The 14,372-nt window shown below is 40.0% G+C and overlaps 1 protein-coding gene across 3 annotated transcripts in view; it reads right to left on the bottom strand.

Moving 5' to 3' along the window:
* Positions 1-265: 265 nt before the first annotated feature.
* LOC122559523 (zinc finger protein 800-like) overlaps positions 266-14,372 on the bottom strand; it is a 116,146-nt gene continuing 102,039 nt past the window's right edge. For all 3 annotated transcript variants that reach the window (XM_043709125.1, XM_043709124.1, XM_043709126.1), the window contains 2 exons: positions 9,023-10,756; positions 266-7,286 (listed from right to left, as the gene is read on the bottom strand). In XM_043709125.1, the coding sequence (XP_043565060.1) occupies positions 7,273-7,286; positions 9,023-10,756 (1,748 nt within the window). In that variant the 3' untranslated portion in view covers positions 266-7,272. The remainder of the gene's footprint in view (positions 7,287-9,022; positions 10,757-14,372) is intronic.

Here is a 14,372-nt window from a genome sequence, read left to right as displayed (position 1 = left end):
CGTAAAGATCAAAAATACAGTAACTCAAGATTGTAATCTTTGAGGACTACGCTCCAGTGGTATTGATAGCCCTTTCAACCCCAACAAAAATATACCGTCTCAACATGGTGTGGGGTGGGTGGAGGGAATGTAAATTTTATCAAGTACAAAAGATTCTTCAGTTTAGAGCCTGACATGTTCTAATACTGTAGAACTAAAGGTGAAATCCTAGTAAACAAAAACTAATTCTGCAATCTATAAGAGACAGAGACACAGTGCACAGAACTTCAATTTCAATGGCTTTATTTACTGTTATACTTAATGTGACTGTCAGTACAATACTCTATTGCTAGTCACTGCCACCCAGAGGAATTCTTAGGCAATTTTTCTTTCTTTGCTCTACACAATGTTCAAGACAGTTTGTCATATGATACCATCACAGAATAAAACAGTAGATGGATTAAGTCAGACTTGGTATTTGATTGCTCTGCAGTACCAACAACTCTGGTTGCTGCACCAGCACAGTTTCTTCATTTAGGCTTCCTCAGTGTATCTTTGTTCCAGAAACAAAGTTCATCTACATTCAATTTACCTATAGCAGCAAGTAATATCCAGTACAATTAACAACACATTCCTTCATATAAGTACGTGCACACACATAAAAATGAAATAAGATTGTGAATTTCTGAAGAAAAATAGTCACAGAAAATTGCAAACCGCAAGAATGCCTCTTTCAAATGAGCAAGATAATTTGTGTAGTTTTGTTGAATTGCTTCCCTTCCCTCCAATTTTTCAAACATGTGTGTACCAATCCCCTTGTTGTGAAGCTAACCTGAAACACCATTGCCATGTTTCTTGGCTCTGTAAGATAATAAACTGTGCTGGTACCTGGAAAATTTTCTAAAATTCTGAAGACGTATCCTCCCAAAGAACAAGGTGGAGAACTAGTGACCCCTCACTATTAAAACCAAAGGTCGACTACTTCAGTTACTTTGCTGCTAATCACAAGTTCATTGTTCACTCATGCTCCAGCAAACTGGTGCGCCTCAAAACAAAAACAATCAAACAGCTAAATAAAAGCTGCTCCACATGAAGCAGCATCAATTGCATCTAGAACATAGGTGATATTGTTTTCATAACCTCGTTACTCGATTTTAGGGCTAACTAAATTCTTCGTTAAATGGGCTCCTTATGCATTCAGGGACACTTGAGCTTCTAGATTACACAATTATCTGGCAGGATTACTCAAAAACTACCCCTGTACCCTTAATTGTCTCAACAGTATTCGCTGAAGCTAAAGCTTTAGAACCTCTTGACAGTCAGGGATTTATTTAATCGATTTTGCTTTGAACAGAAAGCAGTTTACATAAACTAAACTTTTCTTTTTGGAAGTGAGGAGCATTAACAGTTTTCTTTCACTTCAACAATTGTGTGTTTTGGCTTTTTGCCTTCACCTCACCAAGGCATTTACTTCCTCACTACAGAAATGCATTCAGTGCCTTAGCCCAGAAACCATTATTCTTGAAAGTCTTCAAACAAAATGCAGTCAAGCTTAGGAAAGAATAGAATCGTATGATACAGAAAAGACCCTTCCGCCTGGAGTGTACATCACAGCCAAGTTTGATCTTATCCTCACCCAGCGTGCACATAATCCTGTATAATGATGAAAGCCAAGGAACAGTGTCTGACATTCCCACTTTACATGCTGAAGCCAACCACAACATTCCTATGACAAACCTCAGCAGCCAACACTTAAATTTCTATCACACCCTCAAAAACAACAAGCCAGTTTATAGCGGATAACACAACACAACCAGCCAAACCAGAGAAATTTGTGCTGCCTGTAGCCAACATTAATGAGACTCTTCTACTCAAGAAGAAAAAAAAATAAGAGATGCTGCTAAAGTGATGCAAGAGAAAATACTTTCTCACAGCAAGTAATTAGGGAAGTGGGAATGCACCGCCTGGAAACGTGGTGCATCTATGTTCAATTGAGGCATTCCCAAGGATGATTATCTGGATAGAAATAACACGCAAGGATCTGGAAAAAAATGCAAGAGATTGGCACGAGGTAATGATGCTCATTTGAAGACCCCAAGCAGACACAAAGGGCTGAATGGTCTCCTTTTGCACCATAAAAATTCCATGATTCTGTAAAGGAAGCAATCATTGAAACAAGGAGAGAAAAGGTGGGTGGAGCATTTCGAATTCTTGTGAAATTATTGTTTGTTACATACTTAATAAATAATGGTAATGGATATCTAAGTTCCTCAATAGTAAGCCTTCAATAAACTCATGATTTTATCAACTTACTGTCTAAATAGAATGCTATCAATAAAATATTAAATGCAAAGCAGTAAATATTAACAGAAGGAAAACTTTGCTATCATTCGTTTACCTAACAAGAAACAAATTGGATTACTTTATCACTTCAAAGAAGCTGAGCTGACTTTAACAAACAAGTTTAAAGTTCCCTTGTACGCAATTGGGTAAGCCCTCAAGTAAAATTGTGTCCGATTCCTGAAAATCACCTTTGAGTGAATCATGGGATTTTCCATGGGACCCAATGTTAAAACTAGAGTTAGATTCCATTGTTTTCTGGATGAGAAATGTCCAATGCAAGAGGTGAAACACTTTACTATACTTGTGCAAAATTGCATTCTTAGCTGAAATAGCTCACGAAGTAAAATGTATCACCTAAATGTAGGATTACACGCTGCCCTGATTTTCTGATGGCTAGATAACCATTTCTGCAACATAGATGGTTCCTGTAGAATCACCACTGTCAGAGATTCCAAGGGAATTGTTTGGAAAGTTGAAGATTCTGATGGGCAATTCCTTATCGCTGTTACCCTCAAAGTATCCATTAAAACCATATAATTTGGAGATCAAGTTAAGTTTAAAGAAAAAGCCAGGAAAATATAGATTACTAAAAACCTAGATAAAAACAACACACTGTGGATGCTGGAAACATGAAATAAAAACAGAGGATGCTGGAGGAATTCTCAAGGTCTTCCTCCTTCAGATTCTTTACACCCCAGCTGCTGACTTGACACCTCCTGGCAACTGCCCAGTCTGTCTCGAACTCCACATCCCCTGCCAGACCCAGTATCTCCCATCCACCCTTAAATACCCTCGATCATTTACCTGGCCCTTTTCTCCATCTTGTGCCCAGGTCCTAGCACCTCATCCCTGCCCATCTCATGCTCGACCCTCACACACTTACCTCATGTGCTTATCTTTACACAGGAGCGGTCAGTCTGCCCATGATGCTGGATGTTTAATTTACAGGACATGACATCTGATTGCCATGAGAAAAGGGGATATAGTTAACCTTCCCTCAACTATCCTGCACTATAAGAAACCTATCAGGTTTGGGAGTACAGGAGATCAAAGTCTCCTGTTAAAAATGTGGAATTCTTAATACAAACAGAAGCCGAGTGGCAATCTCAGTGTAATTCCCACACTCCTCACAAACCGGGGCCCACAATCTTTAAAAATACTGGTTTACTGGATAGAACTGTCAGATTTGCCACACTCCATCTAGTGGCCAATGTTCATCAGTGCACTTTGGCAGCAAACTTGCAGAATCATTTACACTCAACATCTCAGGCTGAGGGTGGGAAGAGAAATGAGACAAGGCTGAAGAGCAAGGTTGAGAGGGAAACAAAACTGTGGGTCAACGATCAGTCAGGTGGCTGGGTGAGAAGGGGAGGAGGGCAGGCACTGCTTGGGAGCGAGGTCAGTAGAAAAAAGGTGGCAGCAGACGCGAGTGGGGGATGGGAGGTGAAGAGGGACTGGGGTGAGACCAGAAGTGCTAGGAAACAGTTTATTTGAAGGGCTGGCCGCAACAGAAAGTTTGGTAAACTACATTAAAAGTGAAACTGACAGCATCAAAAAAATATATTGACACCATTACCAATATTAATGTCAAATAATATTAAGCAAGTCAATGTTTAGCAGAGACATACTGTATGCAACACAACCGAATGCAATTTTGCTTCCTCAAAAATAGCATTTTGCTTGACCTCAAGACTAGTTACACTCCCAAGTAATTCTCCCTGTGGAATAGCTGAAAAGGAGAATTTTGCTTTTCGGTCATTTCAGATTGGTAGGCATTCACTGCATTTATTTAGTGCAAAGCTTTACTAAAACTATTCTTGTGCTTCATTTTGGAAAAATATCAATTTTGTTGTTACTATAGGATATTATGGTTGTATCATGCTAAACCTCTTATTGCAACAAATCTAAACATGTGTACATAACAGGGTAACTATAAGGGCATTTTACCCAACAGCTATTCATTTAAATGCTGATGGAAATCAGAAATTCTTCAGCAATTATATCCTTACTTCTGTATAGCCAATAATAAAAAAAAATTACATGCTCCAAGTTTTCAGTAAACAATGATACAATTAAGACAGTAGCAAAGGGACTTCTAATTTTTGGGTTTGAGAAAGGTGTTGCATCCATGAACCAAAATCCCTATACAGATGTCATAGCCTTAAGAGTCCAAGATGTTCAATTAAAATACGACCTTCCCTTCAGTGATGTGGCATAATTCCAGTCCAGGCAAATTTAGCAACTGGTGAGTTGGTCAGACTGGTCCAATTTGGATTGTTTGTCCGGTCACACTCAGGCCTACAAATGCATTGTAACAGTTGACTCTTTGCTAACATTACAAATAGAATTAGAATAAACACCTGCAAACTTTTCAATAGACATCGTATGAAACAATGTATCTGAAAACAAATCAATTTGAATGACACCACACCTTTGCGACATCACTCTTTCAGGTAGAGTGATAAATCAATTTGAGATAAGGATAGAAGCACATTCCTTGGCTCCTCCAAGGGAAGATTCTCCCACAAAACCTCCTGGGCCAGCTCCTACCCTTCTTCCAGACAGCCAAGAACTCTGAGAAATCAAAGAGATGATGTTTGTCACTTGAAAATCCAAGTATCTGAAGCAAAGAGCTCCATATGGTTCTTAATAATCTGTCAAAGGCCTTTGACTGCATTGACCATATAACCCTTTTGAAGGTACTCCAGAGAACTGTGTGTCAAGCTAAGTTTGTTACTACCATGCAAATCCTGCATGACAGGATGAAAGCAACCATCCCTTGCAATGACTGGAGACCAAACTGTTTTGAATCTGCTCAGCACACAGCTAGGCTGGTCATGGAACGTACTCAGAGCCAACTTCAACAAGGGGGTCACCAATTTCAATTTGATAGGAAGTTTTTCAAACTCAACAGGCTGAAGACTAAGGTGACCCCCAAGCAAATCCAAGACTTAAAATACGCCAGCAAGTCTGTAGTTGTGCCCACATCACCAGTGAAAGTCAGACCACCCTCAACCTACACACACACACACACAAACGTCGACTTCTCAATTAACACCAGCAAGAGTAAAAATTCGCTACCAGCCCTCCCCTGGACAGGGCTTGTATTTTTAAAAAAAACATTGGAACTTGATACTAAACATGGTCTCACAATTTGACAAAAAGAAAAATAAGCTTTGAATTAGTTTACATCCAGGTCAGGTCGCACAACTACAGCAATGAGAAGGCAAAACTGCTTGACAGCTGACTATCAAGCAGGCTCCTACTGAGTCTCTTCCCATTTCAAACAACTCAAATGATTGAACTCAAAATTTCCTGAAAATTGGTAATGTAAAATTATGCACTTTTACAATCAATACAATGGATTTTCAGAATTGAGAAATAAAATAAAGTGAGTGATGTTCGGATATCTCAAAAGAGATCTTGTCATTCACTGCTGATATGCATTGTTTCCTATACGTGAATAGTTTCTCCTGACCCTCAACATCAAACAGCTGTCCTGTCAAATTGAGGTGAATTTTAACAAATTAAAACTTGTGTTGCTGCAATCTAACTGAACAACCCAAAAATTGCCAAATCTAGAAAACAATTTGTCACCTTACTAAAATGTTAAAAACCTACTATACTTCAATGCTTAACATTAGTAAGTCACAATTTTTGGTCATTTTAAGATTGTTATGGACCAATAATTATAAAAACAGAAACTTTCTGCAAGAAAAATAATTAACCACTGTAGCTAATTGCTGTATAATTCGCATCAAGAAAGGCTAACAACTTTTAAAGGATACACAGCTATGGACAGTAAATGATGCTATAGAGTTTGCATATTCTTGCCATTGTTCACATTCCAATATACATCTTCTATATTTCTAAGGGCACCCCAAAAATAAAAATTATACTTCAGCTGAGCATATTGGACTTAAGTGCAAACAGTTTGCTGTACCAACACAGAAATTTTCTTTTAAACAGAATCCACAATTTTATGCATACATATACAAAGTCTCTAACATGGTTAAAAAAAATTCTTCTTAAATCTATTGCTTTCTCCTGTGAATGACTATCAAAACATTTATATTTTAATGAACATGTTAAAAATCAATATACTATATAAGAATTAGATATAAATTAGTTCTCTCTTGCTATGAGGATATATTTCCGTTACTGTTTCTAATTTCAGTATAAGTGTGGTGCAGTTAATCATATTTTCTTGCAATCTCTTTATAGATATGTAAAGGTTTTAGAAGTGACAATCACATGCAAAAGTTTAGCATCACCCTTAAAAAACATATAAAAAGGACAAGAAAAGAAATGTCATTGCCTGCTGGTTTCTTCATTCTCTAATTGACTTCAGGAATGCACAGCAATTAGAATTTGTGATCCTAAAACAGAAAGGTCAGGTTATATACAGCAGAGTCTTTGAAGGAGAACAATACAGTGTGTTCCATGGCATGTTGCTCTCTCCGTGTTCCAATCAAAATTCTTCTGGTTCCTGCTAAGCTACGCCATCAGAGATCTGGGAGTTCATAACAAACATACACCACTCTACAGCAGTATTATAACTGTACCATGATTTTCAATCAACCTGTTCCTCTGTTCCCATAAAAGATTGGTCAGTTGCAAGATCTATTCACTCTTGTGAGCACAGAGCACATTTCACCAAGGTGTTGGAAAGCAACTTGCCATTCAATGTTGGTAGAGCACATTGCATTTCTGCCAGAGTGGCTGGAGTGCCATTCTGGAATGTTGTACCATTTTACATTTTGGTACATAAAAATTTATTCATCTCTTGGTTTAAACTTCATTTCATAGAATTGCTCCTAATTTCGTGCCCATGATGCTTTGGTTTCCTATTTCTTCACAGCTGCTATTTGCTCAATGATTTTCAGTGTCTCGGCTACCAAATTGAATCTTCAAACGACAAGAATCCCAAAAAGTCCATTTATTGACATGTCATCTGGAATTATCTGGGTAGAGAGGTTTTGAAAAAACAAACACAAATTTAATGTGCTATGTTTGATATCATGTTTGTTAAGAAGTGGTAATAGCATGTCAAATTGTTTAAGCCATCATACAACCAGCAATCTTGGCTAATTAGTAAAAGGTAGTAATGACCTTTCTTCATAATGGCATTTCTACCACGTATATTTATTTCCTGGTTATTCCGCCTACCAATGAGTCAGCAAAAACAGCTTCTTCTAAAAAAAACTTAGCGCATTAATATTCTATAGCACCTTCATGATCATACTGAAGCTACAGCAGCAGAATTACTTTCAGTCTCTTGTTAGACAATATTACAAAAAAGGAGAATGCTGTTGAAACTTTTCATTACGCACTCATCAGGACAGGTGCAAGAATGACAAATTTCAAAGGGAACAACAGATATGCATGAGATTGTTTGATATGTCAAGTTTACTTGTTCGAGTGGTTACCATGGAGGATGTATTATGGAACAGATTCTCTGAAGCTTTGCTTATATTCAAAAACGTTGGCTGATTCAGATTGACAGAGGAATGCTGTCTCACAATGTTTTGTGTAATTATAAGAGATTAAATTCCTATTTGCAGAGGATAGGGCCCTGCTAATTTAAAAAAAAAGACTATTTCCCTGGCGCAGTCTATGTGACAAAGACTCATCTTCACTGATCCGTGGACTTGCTCACCCAGATCCCTCTGCATATCGATACTCCTAAGGGTTCTGCCAATCACTATATCATTTCCACCTGTACTTGACCTTTCAAAATGCATCACCTCACATTTGTCTGGATTAAACTCCACCTGTCACTTTTCTGTCCATACCTCCAACTGATCTACATCCTGCCATATCTTCTGACTATCCTCTTCATTATCTACAATTCCACCAATCTTTATTTCATCTGCAAACTTACTAATTAGACCAGCTATGTTTTCCTCCAAATCATTTATGTAGATCATAAACAGCAGAGATCCCAGCACTGACCCCTTTGCAACACCAATAGTCACTACCATACATTCTGAAAAGCATCTTTGCACCACTACCCTGTCTCCTAGGACTAAGCCAGTTCTGTATCCATCTTGTCTGCTCACCCCGATACCACGTGACTTCACCTTTTGTGCCAGTCTGCCATGAGGCACCTTGTCAAAGGCTTTATTGAAGTCCATGTAGACAACATCAACCATCTTCCCTCAATCATCTTTGTCACCTCCTCAAAAAACTCGATCAAGTTAGTAAGGCACAACCTCCCCCACACAAAACCATGCTGTCTGTCACTAATCAGTCCATTTGCTCCTAAATGCATGAAATTGGATTAGATTAGATTCCCTACAGTATGGAAACAGGCCCTTTGGCCCAACAAGTCCACACCAACCCTCCAAAGAGTAACCCACCCAGACCCATTCCCCATATTTACCCCTGACTAATATACCTAAAACTATGGGCAATTTGCGTAGCCAATTCACCTAATATAGATCTTGTCCCTGAGAATCTTTTCCAATAATTTCTCAAACTCCAACCTGAGGATTACAGGCCTGTAATTTCCTGGATTATCCCCGTTACCCTTCTTAAACATTGGGACAACATTGGCTATTTTCCAGTCCTCTGGGACTTCACCCATGTTGAGTGTTAAGACACAAATTTTGAAACGAGGCGCTCAGGATAAAAGATAAGCAAACAAAAATCATAGCTTTTAAAGTCACAAAATTAATGAAATCACTGCAACTCTTACCAGAGAGAAGGGCCTTGGATCGGGTGCTGCGGCCAACATTTTTATTTCCTTCCGGCGCCACCATTGCATTTTTGTGTGTCTTCTTGTGATGCTCCAGGTAGGTCTTTTTGGCGAATGCTTTTCCGCACTTAGTGCACTTGTGCAGCGAGAAGTGTTTGGTGAATTTAACTTCAGTGCCAGGGTCTGCTCCGTCAGTTTTCCTGCCAGCAACAGCAGGGCAGGGGACAGGGGAGGCGGAAGTACTGTCGTGCTTCTTGGTGTGCTTAGTTTCGTCTCTCTGGGGGCCTCTCCTCGGCACTCTGTTCAACACAAACTCGATTGGTTTTTTCACTGCCCGGCTCTCTAGGTTGGCCGTGATTTTGCCCAGGTAGCGAGTTGACTTCTTGTGCACCACCGTTATGTGCCGGACGACATCCCTCTTGCGACGTGTCTCGTAGGTGCACAGTGGGCACTTGTAGAACTTGACATAGAAATTATTGCCATCCGTGTGCAAGTCAATGTGCTTTGTCAAATTCTGCTTGGAGGTGAACTGCCGTTTGCACAGCTTGCAGTAGAGCTGCTTGAAGTCGAAACCCATTGAGAGCTTGGGTTTCTTGGGCTTGGAGTGGCCAATTACAGCAGCCGGACTTGAAGCCTTTGGACTCTCATTTTCTTGTTTCACTTTGTTTTTCAGCACTGGGGTGATTTTCTTTTCACCTGTTAGACTTGAGCCTTTGGGCTCGCCCTGAGGTGAGGGCCTACTGGCAAGCAGAGGCCCCTCGATGTTGCCTGTGCAGTAGGTACTAGCTTCAGTCAACTCCACGCAGCACACCATAGCTGTACTCTGCTCTGGAGGCTTCGACAGATTCTCTCCCAGATTCATTTTGTGCACAATCAGCATGTGGCGCTTCAGCATGACTTGTGAGCTGTACTTTCTCTTGCACAAAAGGCACTTACATGCTGTCAGGTTGTATTCTGCTTTTGAGGAAGACTTGCGCTTGCGAGGCAAAGGGACCACCGGGTGCTCAGTTGATGTCTCTTCCAAGCTGAGTGGCTGCCCTGGTTTGGTGGCGATGTCGGGTGTAATGCAGTCCCTCCTTAGACCTCTGTGCACTTCATCGAAGTGCCTCCGCACATTTGCTTTTGTGGCAAAGAACTTGTGACACACAGGACAGTTCCTGCCTACACTGACTACTCCAATGCCCTTTGACCGTTTCCTGGCATTCGAGAGAGAGGATTGGTGCCCTGCACTGTTTTTTGTTTCAATGTACTTTTTCAGCTCTTCCATCTTCTTTTTGTGCACTTTTCTAATGTGTCGCCTTACACTACGTCGGGAATTGAAAGTTTTTGCACAGAGGCAGCAGACCAAGTGGGCAGCAAGACTGGAACCATTGGAGATCTCTATCTCTGTAAGGAGGGGCTCCGGACTTTGTTCTAACCTTTGGGCTGATATTTCTTTCTTAATAAGCTCTGTAGGAACTGAATGGACAAGTTCCAATGCTTCCTCTGGTATAATCTCTGGCATCTTTTCAATGTCTGACTCTTGTACTGGTAATGGGCTCGATGTTTGAGGACTGTATGTCTCTACATTGAGGACTGGATCATCAAGTCTAGTTACATGCTGGTACACTGCATTATGATTTGTTTCTATGGGTTCCAGTTTGATGATGTATTCCTGCTTATCAACCCTGGGATAAATTGCTTCCAAAAGTTCCCGTATCGTGTGACTCTGTTTATCGCTTGGATCTGTGAAATCTAAAAGTTGTAGAAATAGCTTACTTGAGTGGGGTACATAAAATAAATCTTAAAATGATAAGTTCGAAACAAAATTATTTCAAATTTTATCACATATAATTCATTATTTTGGTGGAATGATGCAGATTATTCAAATTGCAGCTTTAACATTCTTGTAAAAATAATCTACAAAGGTCAATGAGTCATAATTTCTGTCGACTAATTATGACCTTAACACAACAGTTTCCACTTTGACTCAAAACAAAGAAATTTGTGTAAGATTCTGAATAACAGTACTTAATCATAGGACAGTAAAGAAAGAACAGTATTTACTTGTATAGCATTTTTCAAGGCTTCAGAATCTCCTACAGCGCCTTAAGTTTTAAGGATAGCCAACTTGGAAATATGCCATCTGATTTGTACAGGACAAGGTTCTAAAGAAAGTAAACGAAATTCCGAGCAAATAATTTGCTTTAAAGAGGTGCTGGCTGAAGGACAAAGAACAGCTCACACCAAAGAGAATTCTCTATTATTTTCAATTTGTATCCTCCGACTTTTACTATCCACCTGAGAGGGAAGACAGGGCCACATCTGAAAGGAGACACCTTCAATAGTGCAGGGTCGTCACAGTACTGCATAAAAATGTGAGGTCAGATTTTGTGCTCATCATTGGAGTGTATTTAAATTTGAAGAAAGATGACTATTTGTAAAGAGACTGGATCTAAAGATCTTCAATATATTGCCTGAGAACAGGAAGTGGTTGCATATTGATGGGAAATAAATGGCTACTGTGAACTGAAAGTGAAGGAAACAAAAAGTCAATGCTGCTTTTAAAAGAGAACGTGCAAGGAGTTGTTTGCAGTTTGGGAAAGCAAGTAAAGCTAAATTCAAATTCATCATGCGCTGTGGTGGGATTCGAAACTGGATCCCCACAACAATACTTGGGTCACTGGATTAACAATCCATCAATAACACCACCAGGCCATTGCCCTCCCTGTTGTGATGAAGAGTGGAAGTGGAAAAGTGCAATTTTACGAAGACTTATTTTGACATTATGATTACAGACACTTAGCTATAAGAGGGACAGGACTGGCAGCTGAATGCCCCAGGGTTTAGATGTTTCAGGTGTGGTGGAAGGGGATGTAAAAAGGATGAGGGAGTTACATTACTATAAAGGGGTATCTTACAGCTGTAGTGAGGGAGAATACATCAGACAATTCATACAGTGGGGCAATAGGGGTAGAACTCAGGAATAGGAAAGGGGAGATTACAATGCTGAGTGTATAAAACAGGCCTCAACAGCCGGCAGGAGGTAGGAAAGAATCTGTGAAGAGATTCTGGAAAGATCTAAAAACAGCAGGGTTGTTGTAGTGGGTGATTTTAACTTCCTGTATATTGACTAGGATGCGTTCAGTGCTAGGGGCTTGGATGGGGCAGAATTTGTAAGGAGTATTCAGGAGGATTTCTTGACTGTATACAAACAGTCCAACCAGGGAAGGGGTTATTCTGGGCCTGGTTTTGGGAAATGAGCCTGACTAGGTGAATGAAGTTTCAATGGTGGAGCATTTTGGGTGTTAGTTTTAAGATATTCATGGATAGGGATAACAGCAGTCTTCTGGTGAAGGTGTTAAATTGGGGTACAGTGAACTACAACAGTATTAGGCAGGAACTGGAATATTTTGATTGAGGATAAATCCACATCAGACATGTAGGAGTATTTCAAATGGCAGTTAATAAGAGTTCAGGAGTGTATGTTCCTTTGAAAATGAAGGATAGGTATAGCAAGTTATGGGAACCTTCAATCACCAGGAATGTTAAGACCATGGTCAAAAAGAAAAAAGAAGCATACATAGGGTCGAGGAGGATGGCAAAAGCCCTTGAAGTATATAAGAAAAGTAGGAAACAACTTAAACAAGTAATTAGAAGGGCTAAAAAGGGGTCAAGAAGTGTTGTTAGCAAAAAGCATTAAGAGGAATCCCAAGACTCTTTATACATATGTAAAAAGCAAAAAGATAGCCAGGGAATGGGTTGGCCCACTCATGGACAAAGGAGGAAATCGGTGTGTGGAGCCAGACGACGTAGGTGAAGTCCTAAACAAATATTGTGGTATTCATCAAAGAGAAGGAATTGGTGGAGGATGATCTCATGGAAGAGAGTGTGGGATTTCTAAGCAAAGTTGCTATTAAAAAGAAAGAGATGTTGTGCATCTTTAGAAGTATTAAGGTAGATAAGTTTCCAGGTCCAAATGGGATCTATCCCAGAATATTGAATGAAGCAGGAGAACAAATTGCTGGAACACTGATAGACATCTTTGTATCCTCTTTGACTACAGGTAAAGTCCCAGAGGACTGGAGAATAGCCAATGTTGTCCCAATATGTAAGAAGGATAACAGGGATAATCCATGAATATAGGCCAGTAACCCTCAGGTCCGTGGTCAGGTAATTATTGGAAAATATTCTCAGGGTCTATATGCATTTAATTGCAAATGGACTGATTAGTGACAGACAGCATGGTTTTGTGCAGCGGAGGTCGTGCCTCACTAGCTTGATCAAGTCTTTTAAGGAGGTGAAGAGGATTGATGAAAAGCTGTTGATGTTGTCTACATGAGCTTCAATAAAGCTTTTGACAAGGTCCGTTCATGGCAGACTGGTACAAAAGGTGAAGTCACATGGTATCAGGGGTGAGCCGGCAAGATGTCTTAGTCATAGGAGACAGAGGGTAGCAGTGGAAGGACGTTTTTTCCACAGGGATCAGTGCTGGGATCTGCTGCTGCTTGTGGTCTACGTAAGTGATCGAGGAAAAAGTGGCTGGTCTACTTAGTAAGTTAGCAGAAAATAAAGATTGGTGGAATTGTAGATAGTGAATATAGTCAGAGGATACCGCAGGATATAGATCATTTGGAGATATGGACAGAAAAACGGCAGGAGAAATTTAATCCGAAGGTGATGCATTTTGGAAGGCCAAATTCAGGTGGAAATTATACAGTGAATGACATAACCCTTAGGAGTATTGATATGCAGAAACATCTGGGTGTACAGGTCCACAGATCACCGAAGGTGGCAGCACAGATAGATAAGGGAGCAACAAAGGCTGATGGCATGCTTGTCTTGATTGGAAGGGACATTGAGTAGAGAGGAACCTCGCTTATCCAGCATTCAATTGTCAGAACATCCGATTATCCAGCAGGATCACCATGACCCGATGCTTGGCTAAACCATATTATCCAGCATTCAATTATCCGGAATTCCATTAACCGAATGCAGTACTCCCTGCCAGTATCCTTCAGATAATTGAGGTTCCTCTTTATAAAGATAGACAAGTTATGCTGCAGCTTTGTAGAACTTTAGTTAGGCCACAGTTGGCATATTGCATACAGTTCTGCTCACCACACCCGAAGGATGTAGATGTTTCGAAGAGAGTACAGAAAAGGTTTGGGAGGATATTGCCTGGTATGGGGGATTTCAGCTTTGAAAAAAGGTTGAATAGACTGGGTTTGTTTTCACTGGAATGCAGAGGGTTGAGGGGCAGATGATAGAAATTTATCTATGTCATTCACAATCTTATAGAGTGAAGTGTATAAGAATTCTTCCCAGGGTGGAGTGGTGAATTACTAGGGGACACAGATTCAACGAGCTG

The sequence above is a fragment of the Chiloscyllium plagiosum genome, chromosome 19, assembly GCF_004010195.1.
Source record: "Chiloscyllium plagiosum isolate BGI_BamShark_2017 chromosome 19, ASM401019v2, whole genome shotgun sequence".
Lineage (NCBI taxonomy): Eukaryota > Metazoa > Chordata > Chondrichthyes > Orectolobiformes > Hemiscylliidae > Chiloscyllium > Chiloscyllium plagiosum.
This window is presented reverse-complemented; position numbering and strand designations above follow the sequence as displayed.